At 46.1% G+C, this 16,791-nt stretch overlaps 2 protein-coding genes across 2 annotated transcripts; both read right to left on the bottom strand.

Annotated features, from left to right (window-relative positions):
• Positions 1 to 114: 114 nt before the first annotated feature.
• LOC115381246 (anterior gradient protein 2 homolog) lies at positions 115 to 3,222 on the bottom strand. Its single transcript, XM_030082528.1, has 7 exons — positions 3,114 to 3,222; positions 2,819 to 2,882; positions 2,688 to 2,740; positions 2,512 to 2,588; positions 2,328 to 2,391; positions 372 to 455; positions 115 to 291 (listed from the first exon to the last, which is right to left on the bottom strand). The coding sequence occupies exons 1-7, from the start codon at positions 3,220 to 3,222 to the stop codon at positions 179 to 181; spliced, it is 564 nt and encodes a 187-aa protein (XP_029938388.1). The 3' UTR covers positions 115 to 178.
• Positions 3,223 to 11,600: 8,378 nt separating this feature from the next.
• LOC115381253 (anterior gradient protein 2 homolog) lies at positions 11,601 to 14,802 on the bottom strand. Its single transcript, XM_030082536.1, has 8 exons — positions 14,694 to 14,802; positions 14,398 to 14,461; positions 14,267 to 14,319; positions 14,091 to 14,167; positions 13,903 to 13,966; positions 11,946 to 12,029; positions 11,825 to 11,853; positions 11,601 to 11,754 (listed from the first exon to the last, which is right to left on the bottom strand). The coding sequence occupies exons 1-8, from the start codon at positions 14,800 to 14,802 to the stop codon at positions 11,734 to 11,736; spliced, it is 501 nt and encodes a 166-aa protein (XP_029938396.1). The 3' UTR covers positions 11,601 to 11,733.
• Positions 14,803 to 16,791: the final 1,989 nt, after the last annotated feature.

The following is a 16,791-nucleotide window of genomic DNA, read 5'->3' as shown; positions in this document are numbered from 1 at the left end:
TCAGTTTTTATTCCAAAGGATGAGCAGTAAAGATACCAGGGTGGAAATCAGGGTGGAGTTGAGGAGGGACACGTCAAGAGACAGAGGAACCCTTCAAGTGAAAGTCTTTTCACATGTGAACTGGTGACAGCAAACTGAAGGTGGAGGTGGGTGGAGGGTGCCTCCTCCTGCTCACAGCTCAGACTTCAGCAGCTGTGGACTCGGGGAGGGAGTGGGTGGAGGTGGGTGTGGTTCTGCGGCTCACAGCTGAGAATTTAAGGAGCTTCTTGGCCTTCTTCATGTTGTCCAGCACTGAGGAAGAGGAGGAGGCTCTCAGTGTGTGTGTGTGTGTGTGTGTGTGTGTGTGTGTGTGTGTTAGCTGGAGCACTTACAGACATTCATATCAGCTGCTTCATAGCCGTACAGGCGGTTGGAGTAGCGTCCAGTGATGTCGTCTCTCACCGTCATGGAGGGGTCTGTTGGGAAGTGGACGTAGTAAATGACGTAGCAGTGCAGGAGCAGGTGACGTAGAGTTTCTGGAACAGGGTTCTCCAAGAGGATCGATCTTGCTGTAACTCGTCTCTGCAGGCTTGTGACGGCTGCTGCCTTTTTGTGTCAGGGTTTGATCGTGTTTGTCTGGCTCAGGTGTCCAGTCGTGGCATTTTTGCTTCCTTTCTCCAGCCCTTCATCCATGACCTCACCTATCCAGCCAGCAGTCATCCTGGACACCTGTCTCCAATCATCCCATCATCCAATCATCCAATCATCCTCCAGTCCTGCCCCTATATATTGCTTTGCACCGTGTGTTGTGTTGGTGTGTGAGTGAGAGGGAGAGATTGCTTGTTGTTTTGGGGAGCATTTTGACGCCTTGTCTGAAGTTTTGAGACTTCTTGTTTGTTCCCTCCTTAGCCAGACTACTGTTTGAGGGCCTGTTTTTTTTAAACCTACCTGTCCCCACCCAGTGTGTTTTGTAGTCTCCCCCGTTTTCTGTATTGTCTTTTTCCTTGGAGAAGGGCTCCAGGTAAGACACCCCAGGGTCTACATTCAGCACGTAGGTAACTTTCCGTATATACACATTAGGTAAACGTGGGCGGTTGCCACGACCCTTTGTAGCAGACAGGTAAGGTGAGGCTTAGTTTGGGTTAGTCACTGGTTTAAGGTAGTTTAAGGTAGAAGGGTCACAGGGTCGAGGTTTAGGGGAAGATTAGGGTTTGTGTGTGTTTAGTGGCACCACCCACAGAGCCCTTCTCCTAACGTCCTCCTACCCTTTGTCCGCTCTCCTCCATTTTTGCTTTTTGCTAGTTTTTTGTTTAACCCCTGCGGGTTGTGTTTTCATTTCTGTGATAACTTGTAAAATTGTTTGTCACACTGTTTCTATTTGATTTATCTTTGGTTACATAAAGGAAAAGGTCACCTGAGTTCTTTTGTGTTGTACCTTGTTTTGCCTGCACACCGCCGTAAGCCTAATTTCCATCAGCCCAGTAAGCCTGCGCATAAGTTGTTGCTTTTCCCCAGCTCCTAGCTTGACCATTTTTAACACCTTTAAGGGGGACGTAACACTGCTCTTACATACTCTTTTCTTCCAGTCGAGGCCTCAGCCTTCATCAGAAGTCCTGTTGTTCTCAACACTCTCAAGATCTGGCTTCAGTTCAGGAAATGAAATCACAATATGATTGGTCCACAAAGCATCTGTTTAGGTTCTTCCAGGTCAGACATTCAGTGCTGTTCCTCCGTGCCCCCATCGGTTCCAGGAAGATTTACTCACATTAGGGTTAGAGGGAGCGTTGGCTGATGACTCCAGGGATTGAGGACAAACGTGACTCAGTGTCATCTGAGTTGTTTGTCTTTTGTCCACACCTTCATAATTATTGGTGAAGTTATTTTAACATTGTTGGAATAATTCTACAGCCCTGTCCAGCACTCCTTTGAATTCCAGAGAACTGAACTTGGTTCAAAAAGAAATTCTTGGTTTTCCTTCTTGAATCTCCAAACGCCACCTCACTGGTACAGACTCAGGACAGCATGTTTGAGCAGACTTCTTGGAATTTGACATGTCCAGGGTTATTTTTGAAAATAACAGAGCTTGAAGAGTACAGGTACCAAATGTCAGGCATGCATCACACAAGTGAAGGATTGTGGCTCTGGATGCAGTGATCTGCTCCACTGTGGGTTCTGCTCGGTTCTTGGTGAGGACAGAACCACCAGATTCAGGTATGTTGAAGCAGGGAGAGAGCTGGAACGTGCTGCTGAGAGACGCCTGTTCCAGACTGCACCCAGCTGCTGATCTGGTTTAGACAGGTCGGATCCCGTTGCCTCTGTCCCCTGACACCACAGACACCAGGTCTTACCCACAAAGATGATCCTGGGGACGTACTGTCCATCAGGGGACAGGTGTTGATCTACGGTTTCCTGCTGCAGGGAAGGAGAGTAAACACACACACACACACACACACACACACACACACACACACACACACGTGTAATGCAGGATGCTTCATTGCAGTGTCAGAGCCCACCAGCCCTGCAGCCTACCATCATATTGAAGACCACAAAGTCCTCGTCCAGGATCCTCTGGATCTTATCGTTTTCATTGAAGGCCTGCTTGAACGCTGCAGGACAGACGGAGCGTTAGGGTGAAGCAGAGCGGGTGGGAAGCAGCAGGACGTGCTGGGGCGGGGGGGTGATGGGAGACAGCTGGACTGGCTCACCCTGGCTGCGAGGACAGTCCTCCAGGAGGAACAGGACCATCAGAGGCTTGTTCCTGGAACACAGACCAGACAGTTGTTTCACACCCACCCCTCATGGAACCGTTCCCCTTAGAACCAAGGTGTTTCCTCACCTGGACCTAGACAAGAACAGAGCCTCCTCGTATGTCTGAGCCCAGTTCAGCTGGTCGCCCCAACCTGCGAGACACAGGAGCAGCTGGGGTTCAAACCAGGACACAACTGAAGCTGCTCCTGTACTGTTATGTCTAGGTGCTGTAATAGACATGTATGCTCTTTACAGGCTCTTTAATAACCCATTAATCGGCCCATACATTTACATGTGTCTGTCCTCTTAAAGTGTCGCACCAAGTTTTCACCATCGTATGGTTCCTACCCCAATGCTCCCATTACAACTCCATCACCACAAACCTCGAGACAGCGACTGAGGGATCCTCTGGCCAGATTTGGGGACATATTTAGTAAAGGTGGAGGACAGGGCCACCAGGACCAGGACCAGGGACGCGGCTGCTCTGGTCATCTTTCAGCTTCCTGGAACAAGAACAGACCTGAGGGAACATCTGGACCAGCAGGGTCAGAGTTCTGGAAACAACAGCATGGTGAAGACGCTGGAGACACAGCAGAACACTGAGACTGAAACCCTGAATCCTGCGGGTCCACACTGAGGACCCAGCGGTTCCACAGCAGCAGATCCTGTTGAGGACCAGCCTTCCTGAACTCTCGGGTTTCAGAACATCCACATTTAGCTGCAGTCAAAGTTCTTGGTTTCATATCATGTAATAAAAGACCTCAGAGAACCTCAGACAACCAACTCCTGCCACTGACTCCTGCAGATTTTTACAGAAACTTCATTCTTGGTGCTTTCATGCAGTTTGTCTGATAATGAAATAATGAAAACTGAGGCCACAGATTCCTAAAAATGAGCCCTTCCAGAAGCACAACAGCAGCACGAGGTCTTCTCTGCTTACCTGCTGCTCAGACGTGGAGGACAGGAGAGGACGGGAGGGGACGGGAGTCCTGCTGCGTCTCCTGCTGCTCCGCCTCTGCTTTAAAGCTCCTGGCAGGTGGAGCGCCCCTCCCTCTCCTCCTCCAACCCCTCCATAGTGCTGACTCACCCTGATGTCTTGCATCGGGAGAACAGGTTCCTGTCCTGATGCAGACATCCTGCCTGTCCGGTCGGGACTAGGCATGCTGGGTATGTGATGGACGCCCGGGGACAGTGGACGGGGGTCACATGCCTGGCAGCCCTGTCCGTGGAGGATATAGGAAGTGTTTACAATGGCTGGCCTGCGGCTGATTGGCTTGTGCTGCGGCCTGATACTCTGGAGGATTAAGAAGACCGCCACCACAAAAGACGTCCAGGGGAGGACGGTCTCAGGCATAATTCATTCATTCATTCATTTAAGAAATATAGCTGTTGTCTGAAAGTGTCTGTATTGTAGAGGGCACAACTTAAGCTAAAGTAGAGGACAGATTTTATCATACGCGGCCTACAGAAGGAAAATTTCAAAGGAACAACAAGAGAAACTCGACAAACAAATATCACAGATTGACACCTGAAATGCTCAGAACCCATCCCCAGATTTGGAAAAACAGCTTTTGACCCCAGTTTTTCATGATTTGGCCCTCCCCTCACTTACTTTAGAGCAGATTGCTTCGTTGGACAAAACAAATAACACAAAGAGAAGTTTGCTATGCCAATCAAAGTGTTTAAGATTGAAACTTTACTAACGAATACCGTTAGTGAACAACTATCTCCAATCTTGACCAAACTGTATGCCGAATCCTATACATCTGGCCGGCTTCCTCCCAGTCTCAGCCAATCATGCATCACGTTTCTGTTAAAAAAAAAGGGAAGGACCCATTAGACTGTGCCTCATACCGGCCGATCTCGTGACTGAATTCGGACTATAAAATTCTGATGAAGATTCTTTCTCTCTGTCTTGACGAGATTCTACCCTGTATGTAAAACAGAGACCACTCTTTTTCAACATCCTTCCCGGTCCACCTCAGAATGCATTCACTCTATGGATGCAGAGAAAGCATTCGACGAGTCAAATGGACATTCCTTTTTCAAACCCTGGTCAAATTTGGGTTTGGGGCGTCTTTCATTGCCTGGATCCGGTTGCTGTATTCTTGCCCTTCCGCTGTAGTCCTGACCAACAATCTCTACTCTGCACCGTTTGATTTGGCCTGTGGGACGAGACAAGGCAGTCCCCTCAGTCCACTGCTATCCGTCTTAGCTATCGAGCCACTTGTGATAGCCATAAGATCCGATTGTGCTATCACAGGTTTTCTCAGGGGCAATACAGAACACAAGTTCTCTTTGTATGCGGACGACCTTCTCTTATATGTGCCAAAAGCTGAGTCTACTATTCCTCATATAATTACAACCTTACGTCAATTCTGGGTAGATTTCAGGTTATAAGTTAAATTTACAAAAAGTGACTAAACTGGATCTCGCAACTTGGTCATCTCTACCGATCTCTCTTATATTGCAGGCTCAATTCACGCAATGTGGTCATTCCTCCAAGGTACCTCTATCTATTTCAGTGTCTGCCTGTATTTATCCGGGGCAGTTTCTTCAAAAAATTGGATGGTATATTATCCTGGTTTATCTGGAGTGGTAAAAATCCTCGTCTGCACAGGGATTTTTTGCCAAAAACAAAACAAAATTGGGGCTTGGTGGACTTTCAAAAGTAGTATTGGTGCTACAAATTTGCACTGCATGATGTTCTGGAAAAACTGTACCTCTGGGGAGAAATGTCGCTTATGGGTTAGCATGGAAAGACTTTCTAGTAAACCGGTAAACCTTTCTGCCCTTTTGGCTGCACCCATGCCACTAAATGTGTCTACTGTCCCAGGTGACACTATAAATTACTGCAAGGTGGGCTTTTTGGACCAATACCAGACAACCACCTATTCCAACCATCTGTGCAAGACAATGCATTTACCACTTTGTTTCTTGTCTTTTCTTTCGTTTTCTTTTTTTCTTTTTTTTTTTTATTAATGGAAATTCAGTAAATATATTTAAGCACCAACTTAATCTAAAGTTAACCTAAGTTTGATTTTTTTCTCGCAGTGTAACATCCAGAAAGCTTCCAGACTTGCTCAGCGTGGAGAGTCAGTTGTTCATACTAAAAAAATACGATTTGTCTTTCAATGTCTGAATGACCTTTAGTTCAATACATACTAGGCATAGTTCACAGGGCCAAGATATCTCTTGTTTTTCTTTTCTATTTCACGATTCACCAGTTAGTTGTGTATGTGGAAATGTAAAGACTGTGAAAACTCATTTTCAAGAAGATCTAAACTTCTGAAACACTGCAAATTCTATCATCTGCATGATTCACAATTTAAGTGCCACATTTGTGACAGCTAAACTGTGAATCTGCTGTTAATCAGCCACTCAATCTGCAATCCCCTCGGCACATTCTTTGCCTTTCATGTCAAACTAATTTAATTAATGACATGAATAATTCAAACCACAAGTATCAAGTTTCCAGTCACAGCCAACTTATTTTAGCTTCATACAGTTTCCAGTCCAAATCAGGCTTTTTTTTAATGAGTAATAAACTGAGTATGAGTGTAAAGCTGAGGCTTGTGAAATCAAAAAGCATGTACCCTGCTGATGAAAAGCCCATTCACAGATATCCAGGTACTCTGGTGCCCTCAAGTGGACAGTTAGAGCATGATCCCAGACAGTTCATGACAAACCAACTGCAAAATAATGCTGTTTAAGGACATTACTGCTTGTACTACCTTTAATCTGCTGCTACGACAACGGTTAAAGATATTCTACTTTTCTTCTACTGCATTTCACCATCGCACTTACCACTACTGCTACTACCACTGCTGTAAAAATACACTGCAGGCAGATTTGCAAAGGAAGGATGGACCATGATCTTTGGTAAAATGGTCTACACTTGTATAGCGCTTTTTACCCTGCTTGACAGAGCCCAAAGCGCTTCACACTGCAATATCACATCAACCCTTTCACACCATACTGGGTGGTGGTAAGCTACGACTGTAGCCACAGCTGCCCTGGGGCAGACTGACGGAAGCGAGGCTGCCAATCTGCGCCATCGGCCCCTCCGACCACCACCAACCATTCATTCTCACAACTTTCACACTGGGCAAGGTGGGTGAAGTGTCTTGCCCAAGGACACAACGCCAGTTAAACGCCTGCGGGAGCGGGGATCCAACTGCCAACCTTCTGGTTATAAGACGACCTGCTCTACCAACTGAGCTACTGTCGCCCCATATGTTGGGCTCATATGCACGCTCAAAAAAGTATCAAAAGAAATTGGAATCCACCTTTGAGTTTGTGCAAAAAGTCTTGATGGATCTTGATGGGAAAAAGATGAGCCTGAAAAGTTTATATTTACTAATTTAGCGTTATTCAATATAATGACTTCGCTATAACCCTTTTACACCTGTACTTATAACAGGGTGGCTACTTTTTTTTTTTTCCCACCGTAGGACTTTTTCTCTGCTCAAATTTTTATGTGCATTCTTATTTGTGTTTGAACACAAGATTTTGAGTACCTGGGCATCAAAAAAAAAAAAAAAAAAGTGAAAAAAATGAAAAAAGCAGCCGAAACGCGATAAAACACGGTAAAATACACTACAAAATGTTCCGATACAATGCTAATATTAATATTTACGAAGCTAAAGTATATAAGTAAGTATTCATAAGTCATAAGATAGGATAACATTTATATAGACCAACATAACTTCTTCAAGTGTGTAAGAATGGGAGAAATAATAAATCTAACTGGTAAAATGACATGATGATGTTATTTCCTCCTCCATAAATCTTAATGGGGCTTTTCTCTCCCTCCTGGATCTTCTCAGCATTTTACTTACACTATTTACAAAACGAGCCAACTAAATAATCTATTTGAATGAGGAAAAAAAACAAGTGAAAAAAATGAAAAAAACAGCCGAAACACGATAAAACACAGTACAACACACTACAAAATGTTCAGCTACAATGCTAATATTAATATTTACGAAGCTAAACTATCATATACACAGAAATACACAGCCTTCTTCTCTTTCAGAATCAGAATCAGGACTTGCAGGTCCTGCCAGACTCAGTGCCATTGAGCAGGGCAGGATGGCTGAATGTCGCTGGGTCTGGTTTGTGTGTTTGCATTGTTTTCTTTTTTGCGTTGTGTGTTTGTTTGAAAGAAAATAAGATCTGGGGAATAAGAAAAATGTATTGTACAAGTTGTCAATTCCAACTGACTTTCCAATAAATATGTTTTGGAAAAAAGAAAACAGTCTCATTACTGGTGATAAAAGCAGGACTGACCACAACATAACTCTTTAAATAGCCTCATGAAGTCTACAGACCACAAGACGACTCTTTCAGCAGCTTCATGAAGTCTACAGACCACAAGACGATTCTTTCAGTAGCTTCATGAAGTCTACAGACCACAGCACAACTCATTCAGCAGCTGCATGAAGTCTACAGACCACCAGACGAAACTTTCAACAGCTTCATGAAGTCGACAGACTACAAGACGACTCAGTCAGCAGCTTCATGAAGTCTACAGACTATAAGACGACTCTTTCAGCAGCTGCATGAAGTCTACAGACCACAAGACAACTCTCTCAGCAGCTTGATGAAGTCTACAGACCACAAGACAACTCTCTCAGCAGCTGCATGAAGTCTACAGACCACAAGACAACTCTCTCAGCAGCTGCATGAAGTCTACAGACCACAAGACGACTCTTTCAGCAGCTTCATGAAGTCATAGACCACAAGACGACTCTTTCAACAGCTTCTTGAAGTCTACAGACTACAAGATGACTCTTTCAGCAGCTTCATGAAGTCTACAGATGACAAGATGACTGTTTCAGCAGCTCCATGAAGTCACAGACCACAAGACGACTCTTTCAACGGCTTCATGAAGTCTACAGGCCACAAGACGACTCTTTCAGCAGCTTCATGAAGTCTACAGACCACAAGACAACTCTTTCAGCAGCTGCATGAAGTCTACAGACCACAAGACGACTCTTTCAGCAGCTGCATGAAGTCTACAGACCACAAGACAACTCTTTCAACAGCGACATTAAGTCTACAGACCACAAGACGACTCTTTCAGCAGCTTCATAAAGTCTACAGACCACCAGACGAAACTTTCAACAGCTTCATAAAGTCGACAGACTACAAGACGACTCTTTCAGTAGCTTCATGAAGTCTACAGACGACAAGAGACTCTCAGCAGGTTCATGAAGTTGACAGACCACAAGACGACTCTTTCAGCAGCTTCATGAGGTCTGCAGACAACAACACAACTCTCTCAGCAGCTGCATGAAGTCTACAGACCACAAGACAACTCTTTCAGCAGCTGCATGAAGTCTACAGACCACAAGACGACTCTTTCAGCAGCTTCATGAAGTCATAGACCAGAAGACGACTCTTTCAACGGCTTCATGAAGTCTACAGACCACAAGACGACTCTTGCAATGGCTTCATGAAGTCTACAGGCCACAAGACGACTCTTTCAGCAGCTTCATGAAGTCACAGACCACAACACGACTCTTTCAGCAGCTGCATGAAGTCTACAGACCACAAGATGACTCTTTCAGCGGCTTCATGAAGTCTACAGACGACAAGACACTCTCAGCAGCTTCATGAAGTCTACAAACTACAAGAGACTCTCAGCAGGTTCATGAAGTTGACAGACCACAAGACGGCTCTTTCAGCAGCTGCATGAAGTCTACAGACCACAAGACAACTCTTTCAGCAGCTGCATGAAGTCTACAGACCACAAGACGACTCTTTCAGCAGCTTCATGAAGTCTACAGACCACAAGACAACTCTTTCAGCAGCTGCATGAAGTCTACTGACCACAACACGACTCTTTCAGCAGCTGCATGAAGTCTACAGACCACAAGACAACTCTTTCAACAGCTACATTAAGTCTACAGACCACAAGACGACTCTTTCAGCAGCTTCATGAAGTCTACAGACCACCAGACGAAACTTTCAACAGCTTCATGAAGTCGACAGACTACAAGACGACTCTTTCAGTAGCTTCATGAACTCTACAGACGACAAGACACTCTCAGCAGCTTCATGAAGTCTACAAACTACAAGAGACTCTCAGCAGGTTCATGAAGTTGACAGACCACAAGACGACTCTTTCAGCAGCTTCATGAGGTCACAGACCACAAGACGACTCTCTCAGCAGCTGCATGAAGTCTACAGACCACAAGACGACTCTTTCAGCAGCTTCATGAAGTCTACAGACCACAAGATGACTCTCTCAGCAGCTGCATGAAGTCTACAGACCACAAGACGACTCTTTCAGCAGCTTCATGAAGTCTACAGACCACAAGACGACTCTTTCAGCAGCTTCATGAAGTCTACAGACCACAAGATGACTCTTTCAGCAGCTTCATGAAGTCACAGACCACAAGACGACTCTTTCAACGGCTTCATGAAGTCTACAGACCACAAGACGACTCTTTCAGCAGCTTCATGAAGTCTGCAGACCACAAGATGACTCTTTCAGCAGCTTCATGAAGTCTACAGACCACAAGATGACTCTTTCAACAGCTTGATGAAGTCTACAGACTACAAAATTACTCTTTCAACAGCTTGATGAAGTCTACAGACTACAAGGTTACTCTTTCAACAGCTTCAGTAATACGACTCCTCAACTTTAAAGCTAATGTTGGCGTTTTGAATGAGATACATTTTTTTAAATACTGGTTAAAATGATCTTCATGACCCGATGGGAAGCAATTCGTAGCGTGTTTTTAAAGTATTTTGGAAAATATCCGCTGCCTACAACAGGAGTAAAACGGGAAAAACAGCAACCGATAGTCTTGCCGGGACACCTTTTTTTAAACCAATCAAATCTCTTCGCCGTTCGACCCGCCCCCTGCGCGTACATGTCAATGGCGTGGTTCAGTGCGCCAGTCGAAGGACGGAGCATCGTTGCAGAATGGCAGAGAAGAATGTTTGGGGGTTTACTTACCGTTGAGTGCGCCATAACTTGTCATAGTGCAAATAAAGAAAAACGAAGAAACGAAGTGCTGAGGACAGGTTACGCCAGGAACGCACTGGACACGGAAGTGCCGCAAACATCTCCGCATCTCTCCGTCTCTCCGCTCCTCCAATGGGGTGGGAGCTGGGCGGAGCTAGCTAGGCGGAGCCTTGGGGAGATGCTACATGCTAATGCTAGTTTTCCAAGATCACCAACCCTAGCTTTAAGATTAAGAAAACCACCTAAATTCAAGATGGTGTCCAAAATGACCACCACATGTGGTTTCCTGCCATAATCCTCCCACACTGATTGGTCATTTCATGGCTCCAGATGACCAGTTTTCTTCATCTTGTTATCATGAATGTTGGAATAATCAGCTGAGTTTCAAGTGAACTACGGCCCGCCATATTCTGATGGACGCAGACTGTTGAACTTTAGGGCGCTGAACTCAAGTCTTGGTTTTCATGCAAAAGTGGTTGTTCGGGATGGAATCCAAGATGGCCACCAAGTGGCCTTTTTGTTCGATTTTGGTCTTTCTACTAAGTTTCTACTCACCGTTTTCAGTCCTTTTTTTAATTAGTGTTTTTGTGTTGGTCTGTTTTTTTAACTCTTTTTACTGTGGCGTAGTGATATTTACACAGCACTCCACAACAACTGGAGTAGGCAACAGAACGAGGATCATTGATTATGGCCATGGTGTACAATTTTTATTTTATATCTTTCATTACATAGTACGTTGTAATATTTGTAATATATGACACATAAGGTTTTTGCTAAGTTGACCCTATATTTCATTGTGCTGGGTGCAAATCACTTAAAGGGCCAAAAACACCAGCTGTTGGTTGAACACATCAGTTTTTATTCCAAAGGATGAGCAGTAAAAATACCAGGGTGGAAATCAGGGTGGAGTTGAGGAGGGACACGTCAGGAGACAGAGGAACCCTTCAAGTGAAAGTCTTTTCACATGTGAACTGGTGACAGCAAACTGAAGGTGGAGGTGGGTGGAGGGCGCCTCCTCCTGCTCACAGCTCAGACTTCAGCAGCTGTGGACTCGGGGAGGGAGTGGGTGGAGGTGGGTGTGGTTCTGTGGCTCAAAGGTGAGAATTTGAGGACCTTCTTGGCCTTCTTCATGTTGTCCAGCACTGAGGAAGAGGAGGAGGCTCTCAGTGTGTGTGTGTGTGTGTGTGTGTGTGTGTGTGTGTGTGTGTGTGTGTGTGTTAGCTGGAGCACTTACAGAGTTTCATATCTTCTACTTCATAGCCATACAGGCGGTTGGAGTAGCGTCCAGTGATGTCGTCTCTCACCGTCATGGAGGGGTCTGTTGGGAAGTGGACGTAGTAAATGATGTAGCAGTGCAGGAGCAGGTGACGTAGAGTTTCTAGAACAGGGTTCTCCAAGAGGATCGATCTTGCTGTAACTCGTCTCTGCAGGCTTGTGACGGCTGCTGCCTTTTTGTGTCAGGGTTTGATCGTGTTTGTCTGACTCAGGTGTCCAGTCGTGGCATTTTTGCTTCCTTTCTCCAGCCCTTCATCCATGACCTCACCTATCCAGCCAGCAGTCATCCTGGACACCTGTCTCCAATCATCCCATCATCCAATCATCCAATCATCCTCCAGTCCTGCCCCTATATATTGCTTTGCACCCTGTGTTGTGTTGGTGTGTGAGTGTGAGGGAGAGATTGCTTGTTGTTTTGGGGAGCATTTTGACGCCTTGTCTGAAGTTTTGAGACTTCTTGTTTGTTCCCTCCTTAGCCAGACTACTGTTTGAGGGCCTGTTTTTGTTGAACCCACCTGTCCCCACCTAGTGTGTTTTGTAGTCTCCCCCGTTTTCTGTATTGTCTTTTTCCTTGGAGAAGGGCTCCAGGTAAGACACCCCGGGGTCTACATTCAGCACGTAGGTAACTTTCTGTATATACACATTAGGTAAACGTGGGCGGCTGCTGCGACCCTTTGTAGCAGACAGGTAAGGTGAGGCTTAGTTTGGGTTAGTCACTGGTTTAAGGTAGTTTAAGGTAGAGGGGTCACAGGGTCGAGGTTTAGGGGAAGATTAGGGTTTGTGTGTGTTTAGTGGCACCACCCACAGAGCCCTTCTCCTAACGTCCTCCTACCCTTTGTCCGCTCTCCTCCATTTTTGCTTTTTGCTAGTTTTTTGTTTAACCCCTGCGGGTTGTGTTTTCATTTCTGTGATAACTTGTAAAATTGTTTGTCACACTGTTTCTATTTGATTTATCTTTGGTTACATAAAGGAAAAGGTCACCTGAGTTCTTTTGTGTTGTACCTTGTTTTGCCTGCACACCGCCGTAAGCCTAATTTCCATCAGCCCAGTAAGCCTGCGCATAAGTTGTTGCTTTTCCCCAGCTCCTAGCTTGACCATTTTTAACACCTTTAAGGGGGACGTAACACTGCTCTTACATACTCTTTTCTTCCAGTCGAGGCCTCAGCCTTCATCAGAAGTCCTGTTGTTCTCAACACTCTCAAGATCTGGCTTCAGTTCAGGAAATGAAATCACAATATGATTGGTCCACAAAGCATCTGTTTAGGTTCTTCCAGGTCAGACATTCAGTGCTGTTCCCTCCCTGCCCCCATCGGTTCCAGGAAGATTTACTCACATTAGGGTTAGAGGGAGCGTTGGCTGATGACTCCAGGGATTGAGGACAAACGTGACTCAGTGTCATCTGAGTTGTTTGTCTTTTGTCCACACCTTCATAATTATTGGTGAAGTTATTTTAACATTGTTGGAATAATTCTACAGCCCTGTCCAGCACTCCTTTGAATTCCAGAGAACTGAACTTGGTTCAAAAAGAAATTCTTGGTTTTCCTTCTTGAATCTCCAAACGCCACCTCACTGGTACAGACTCAGGACAGCATGTTTGAGCAGACTTCTTGGAATTTGACATGTCCAGGGTTATTTTTGAAAATAACAGAGCTTGAAGAGTACAGGTACCAAATGTCAGGCATGCATCACACAAGTGAAGGATTGTGGCTCTGGATGCAGTGATCTGCTCCACTGTGGGTTCTGCTCGGTTCTTGGTGAGGACAGAACCACCAGATTCAGGTGTGTTGAAGCAGGGAGAGAGCTGGAACGTGCTGCTGAGAGACGCCTGTTCCAGACTGCACCAAGCTGCAGATCTGGTTTAGACAGGTCGGATCCCGTTGCCTCTGTCCCCTGACACCACAGACACCAGGTCTTACCCACAAAGATGATCCTGGGGACGTACTGTCCATCAGGGGACAGGTGTTGATCTACGGTTTCCTGCTGCAGGGAAGGAGAGTAAACACACACACACACACACACACACACACACACACACACACACACACACACGTGTAATGCAGGATGCTTCATTGCAGTGTCAGAGCCCACCAGCCCTGCAGCCTACCATCATATTGAAGACCACAAAGTCCTCGTCCAGGATCCTCTGGATCTTATCGTTTTCATTGAAGGCCTGCTTGAACGCTACAGGACAGACGGAGCGTTAGGGTGAAGCAGAGTGGGTGGGAAGCAGCAGGACGTGCTGGGGCGGGGGGGTGATGGGAGACAGCTGGACCGGCTCACCCTGGCTGCGAGGACAGTCCTCCAGGAGGAACAGGACCATCAGAGGCTTGTTCCTGGAACACAGACCAGACAGTTGTTTCACACTTACCCCTCATGGAACCGTTCCCCTTAGAACCAAGGTGTTTCCTCACCTGGACCTAGACAAGAACAGAGCCTCCTCGTACGTCTGAGCCCAGTTCATCTGGTCGCCCCAACCTGCAAGACACAGGATCAGCTGGGGTTCAAACCAGGACACAACTGAAGCTACTCCTATACTGTTATGTCAAGGTGCTGTAATAGACATGTATGCTCTTTACAGGCTCTTTAATAACACTGCTGCTCGGCCCATACATTTACATGTGTCCGTCCTCTTAAAGTGTCCCACCAAGTTTTCACCATCATATGGTTCCTACCCCAATGCTCCCATTACAACTCCGTCACCACAAACCTCGAGACAGCGACTGAGGGATCCTCTGGCCAGATTTGGGGACATATTTAGCAAAGGTGGAGGACAGGGCCACCAGGACCAGGACCAGGGACGCGGCTGCTCTGGTCATCTTTCAGCTGCCTGGAACAAGAACAGACCTGAGGGAACATCTGGACCAGCAGGGTCAGAGGTCTGGAAACAACAGCATGGTGAAGACGCTGGAGACACAGCAGAACACTGAGACTGAAACCCTGAATCCAGCGGTTCCACACTGAGGACCCAGCGGTGTCAGAACATCCACATTCAGCTGCAGTCAAAGTTCTTGGTTTCGTATCATGCAATAAAAGACCTCAGAGAACCTCAGACAACCAACTCCTGCCACTGACTCCTGCAGATTTTTACAGAAACTTCATTCTTGGTGCTTTCATGCAGTTTGTCTGATAATGAAATAATGAAAACTGAGGCCACAGATTCCTAAAAATGAGCCCTTCCAGAAGCACAACAGCAGCACGAGGTCTTCTCTGCTTACCTGCTGCTCAGACGTGGAGGACAGGAGAGAACGGGAGAGGACGGGAGTCCTGCTGCGTCTCCTGCTGCTCCGCCTCAGCTTTAAAGCTCCTGGCAGGTGGAGCGCTCCTCCCTCTCCTCCTCCAACCCCTCCATAGTGCTGACTCACCCAGATGTCTTGCATCGGGAGAACAGGTTCCTGTCCTGCTGCAGACATCCTGCCTGTCCGGTCGGGACTAGGCATGCTGGGTATGTGATGGACGCCCGGGGACAGTGGACGGGGGTCACATGCCTGGCAGCCCTGTCCGTGGAGGACAGAGGAAGTGTTTACAATGGCTGGCCTGCGGCTGATTGGCTTGTGCTGCGGCCTGATCCTCTGGAGGATTAAGAAGACCGCCGCCACAAAAGACGTCCAGGGGAGGACGGTCTCAGGCATAATTCATTCATTCATTCATTTAAGAAATATCGCTGTTGCTGAAAGTGTCTGTATTGTAGAGGGCACAACTTAAGCTAAAGTAGAGGACAGATTTTATCATATGCGGCCTACAGAAGGAAAACTTCAAAGTAACAACAAGAGAAACTAGACAAACAAATATCACAGATTGACACCTGAAATGCTCAGAACCCATCCCCAGATTTGGAAAAACAGCGTCTTAAACTCAAGATGGAGTTTAAGTGAAGATAAGACGGGAGAAATTTTTGCAAGACAGCTGAGAGGCGCCGGGGCTAAACAGTTCATAACTGGGGTCCGTTTGCGAGATGGGACTATCGTTACTAATCAGCTGGGTAGAAACAATGCATTTTGGGACTTTTACGCAAATATCTACTCTGCTTTTGACCCCAGTTTTTCATGATTTGGCCCTCCCCTCACTTACTTTAGAGCAGATTGCTTCTTTGGACAAACCAATAACACAAAGAGAAGTCTGCTATGCTATCAAACTGTTAAAAACTGAAACTTTACTAACGAATAGCTTTAGTGAACAACTATCTCCGATCTTGACCAAACTGTATGCCGAATCCTATACATCTGGCCGGCTTCCTCCCAGTCTCAGCCAAGCATGCATCACGTTTCTGTTAAAAAAAGGGAAGGACCCATTAGACTTTGCCTCATACCGGCCGATCTCGTGACTGAATTCGAACTATAAAATTCTGATAAAGATTCTTTCTGTCTGTCTTGAAGAGATTCTACCCTGTATGTAAAACAGAGACCACTCTTTTTCAACATCCTTCCCGGTCCATCTCAGAATGCATTCACTCTATGGATGCAGAGAAAGCATTTGACGAGTCAAATGGACATTCCTTTTTCAAACCCTGGTCAAATTTGGGTTTGGGGCGTCTTTCATTGCCTGGATCCGGTTGCTGTATTCTTGCCCTTCCGCTGTAGTCCTGACCAACAATCTCTACTCTGCACCTTTTGATTTAGCCTGTGGGACGAGACAAGGCAGTCCCCTCAGTCCACTGCTATCCGTCTTAGCTATCGAGCCACTTGTGATAGCCATAAGATCCAATCGTGCTATCACAGGCTTTCTCAGGGGCAATATAGAACACAAGTTCTCTTTGTATGCGGACGACCTTCTCTTATATGTGCCAAAAGCTGAGTCTACTATTCCTC

Source organism: Salarias fasciatus, chromosome 23 (assembly GCF_902148845.1).
Source record: "Salarias fasciatus chromosome 23, fSalaFa1.1, whole genome shotgun sequence".
Lineage (NCBI taxonomy): Eukaryota > Metazoa > Chordata > Actinopteri > Blenniiformes > Blenniidae > Salarias > Salarias fasciatus.
Note: the sequence above shows the minus strand (reverse complement) of the source record. Positions and strands in the feature narration are given on the sequence as shown.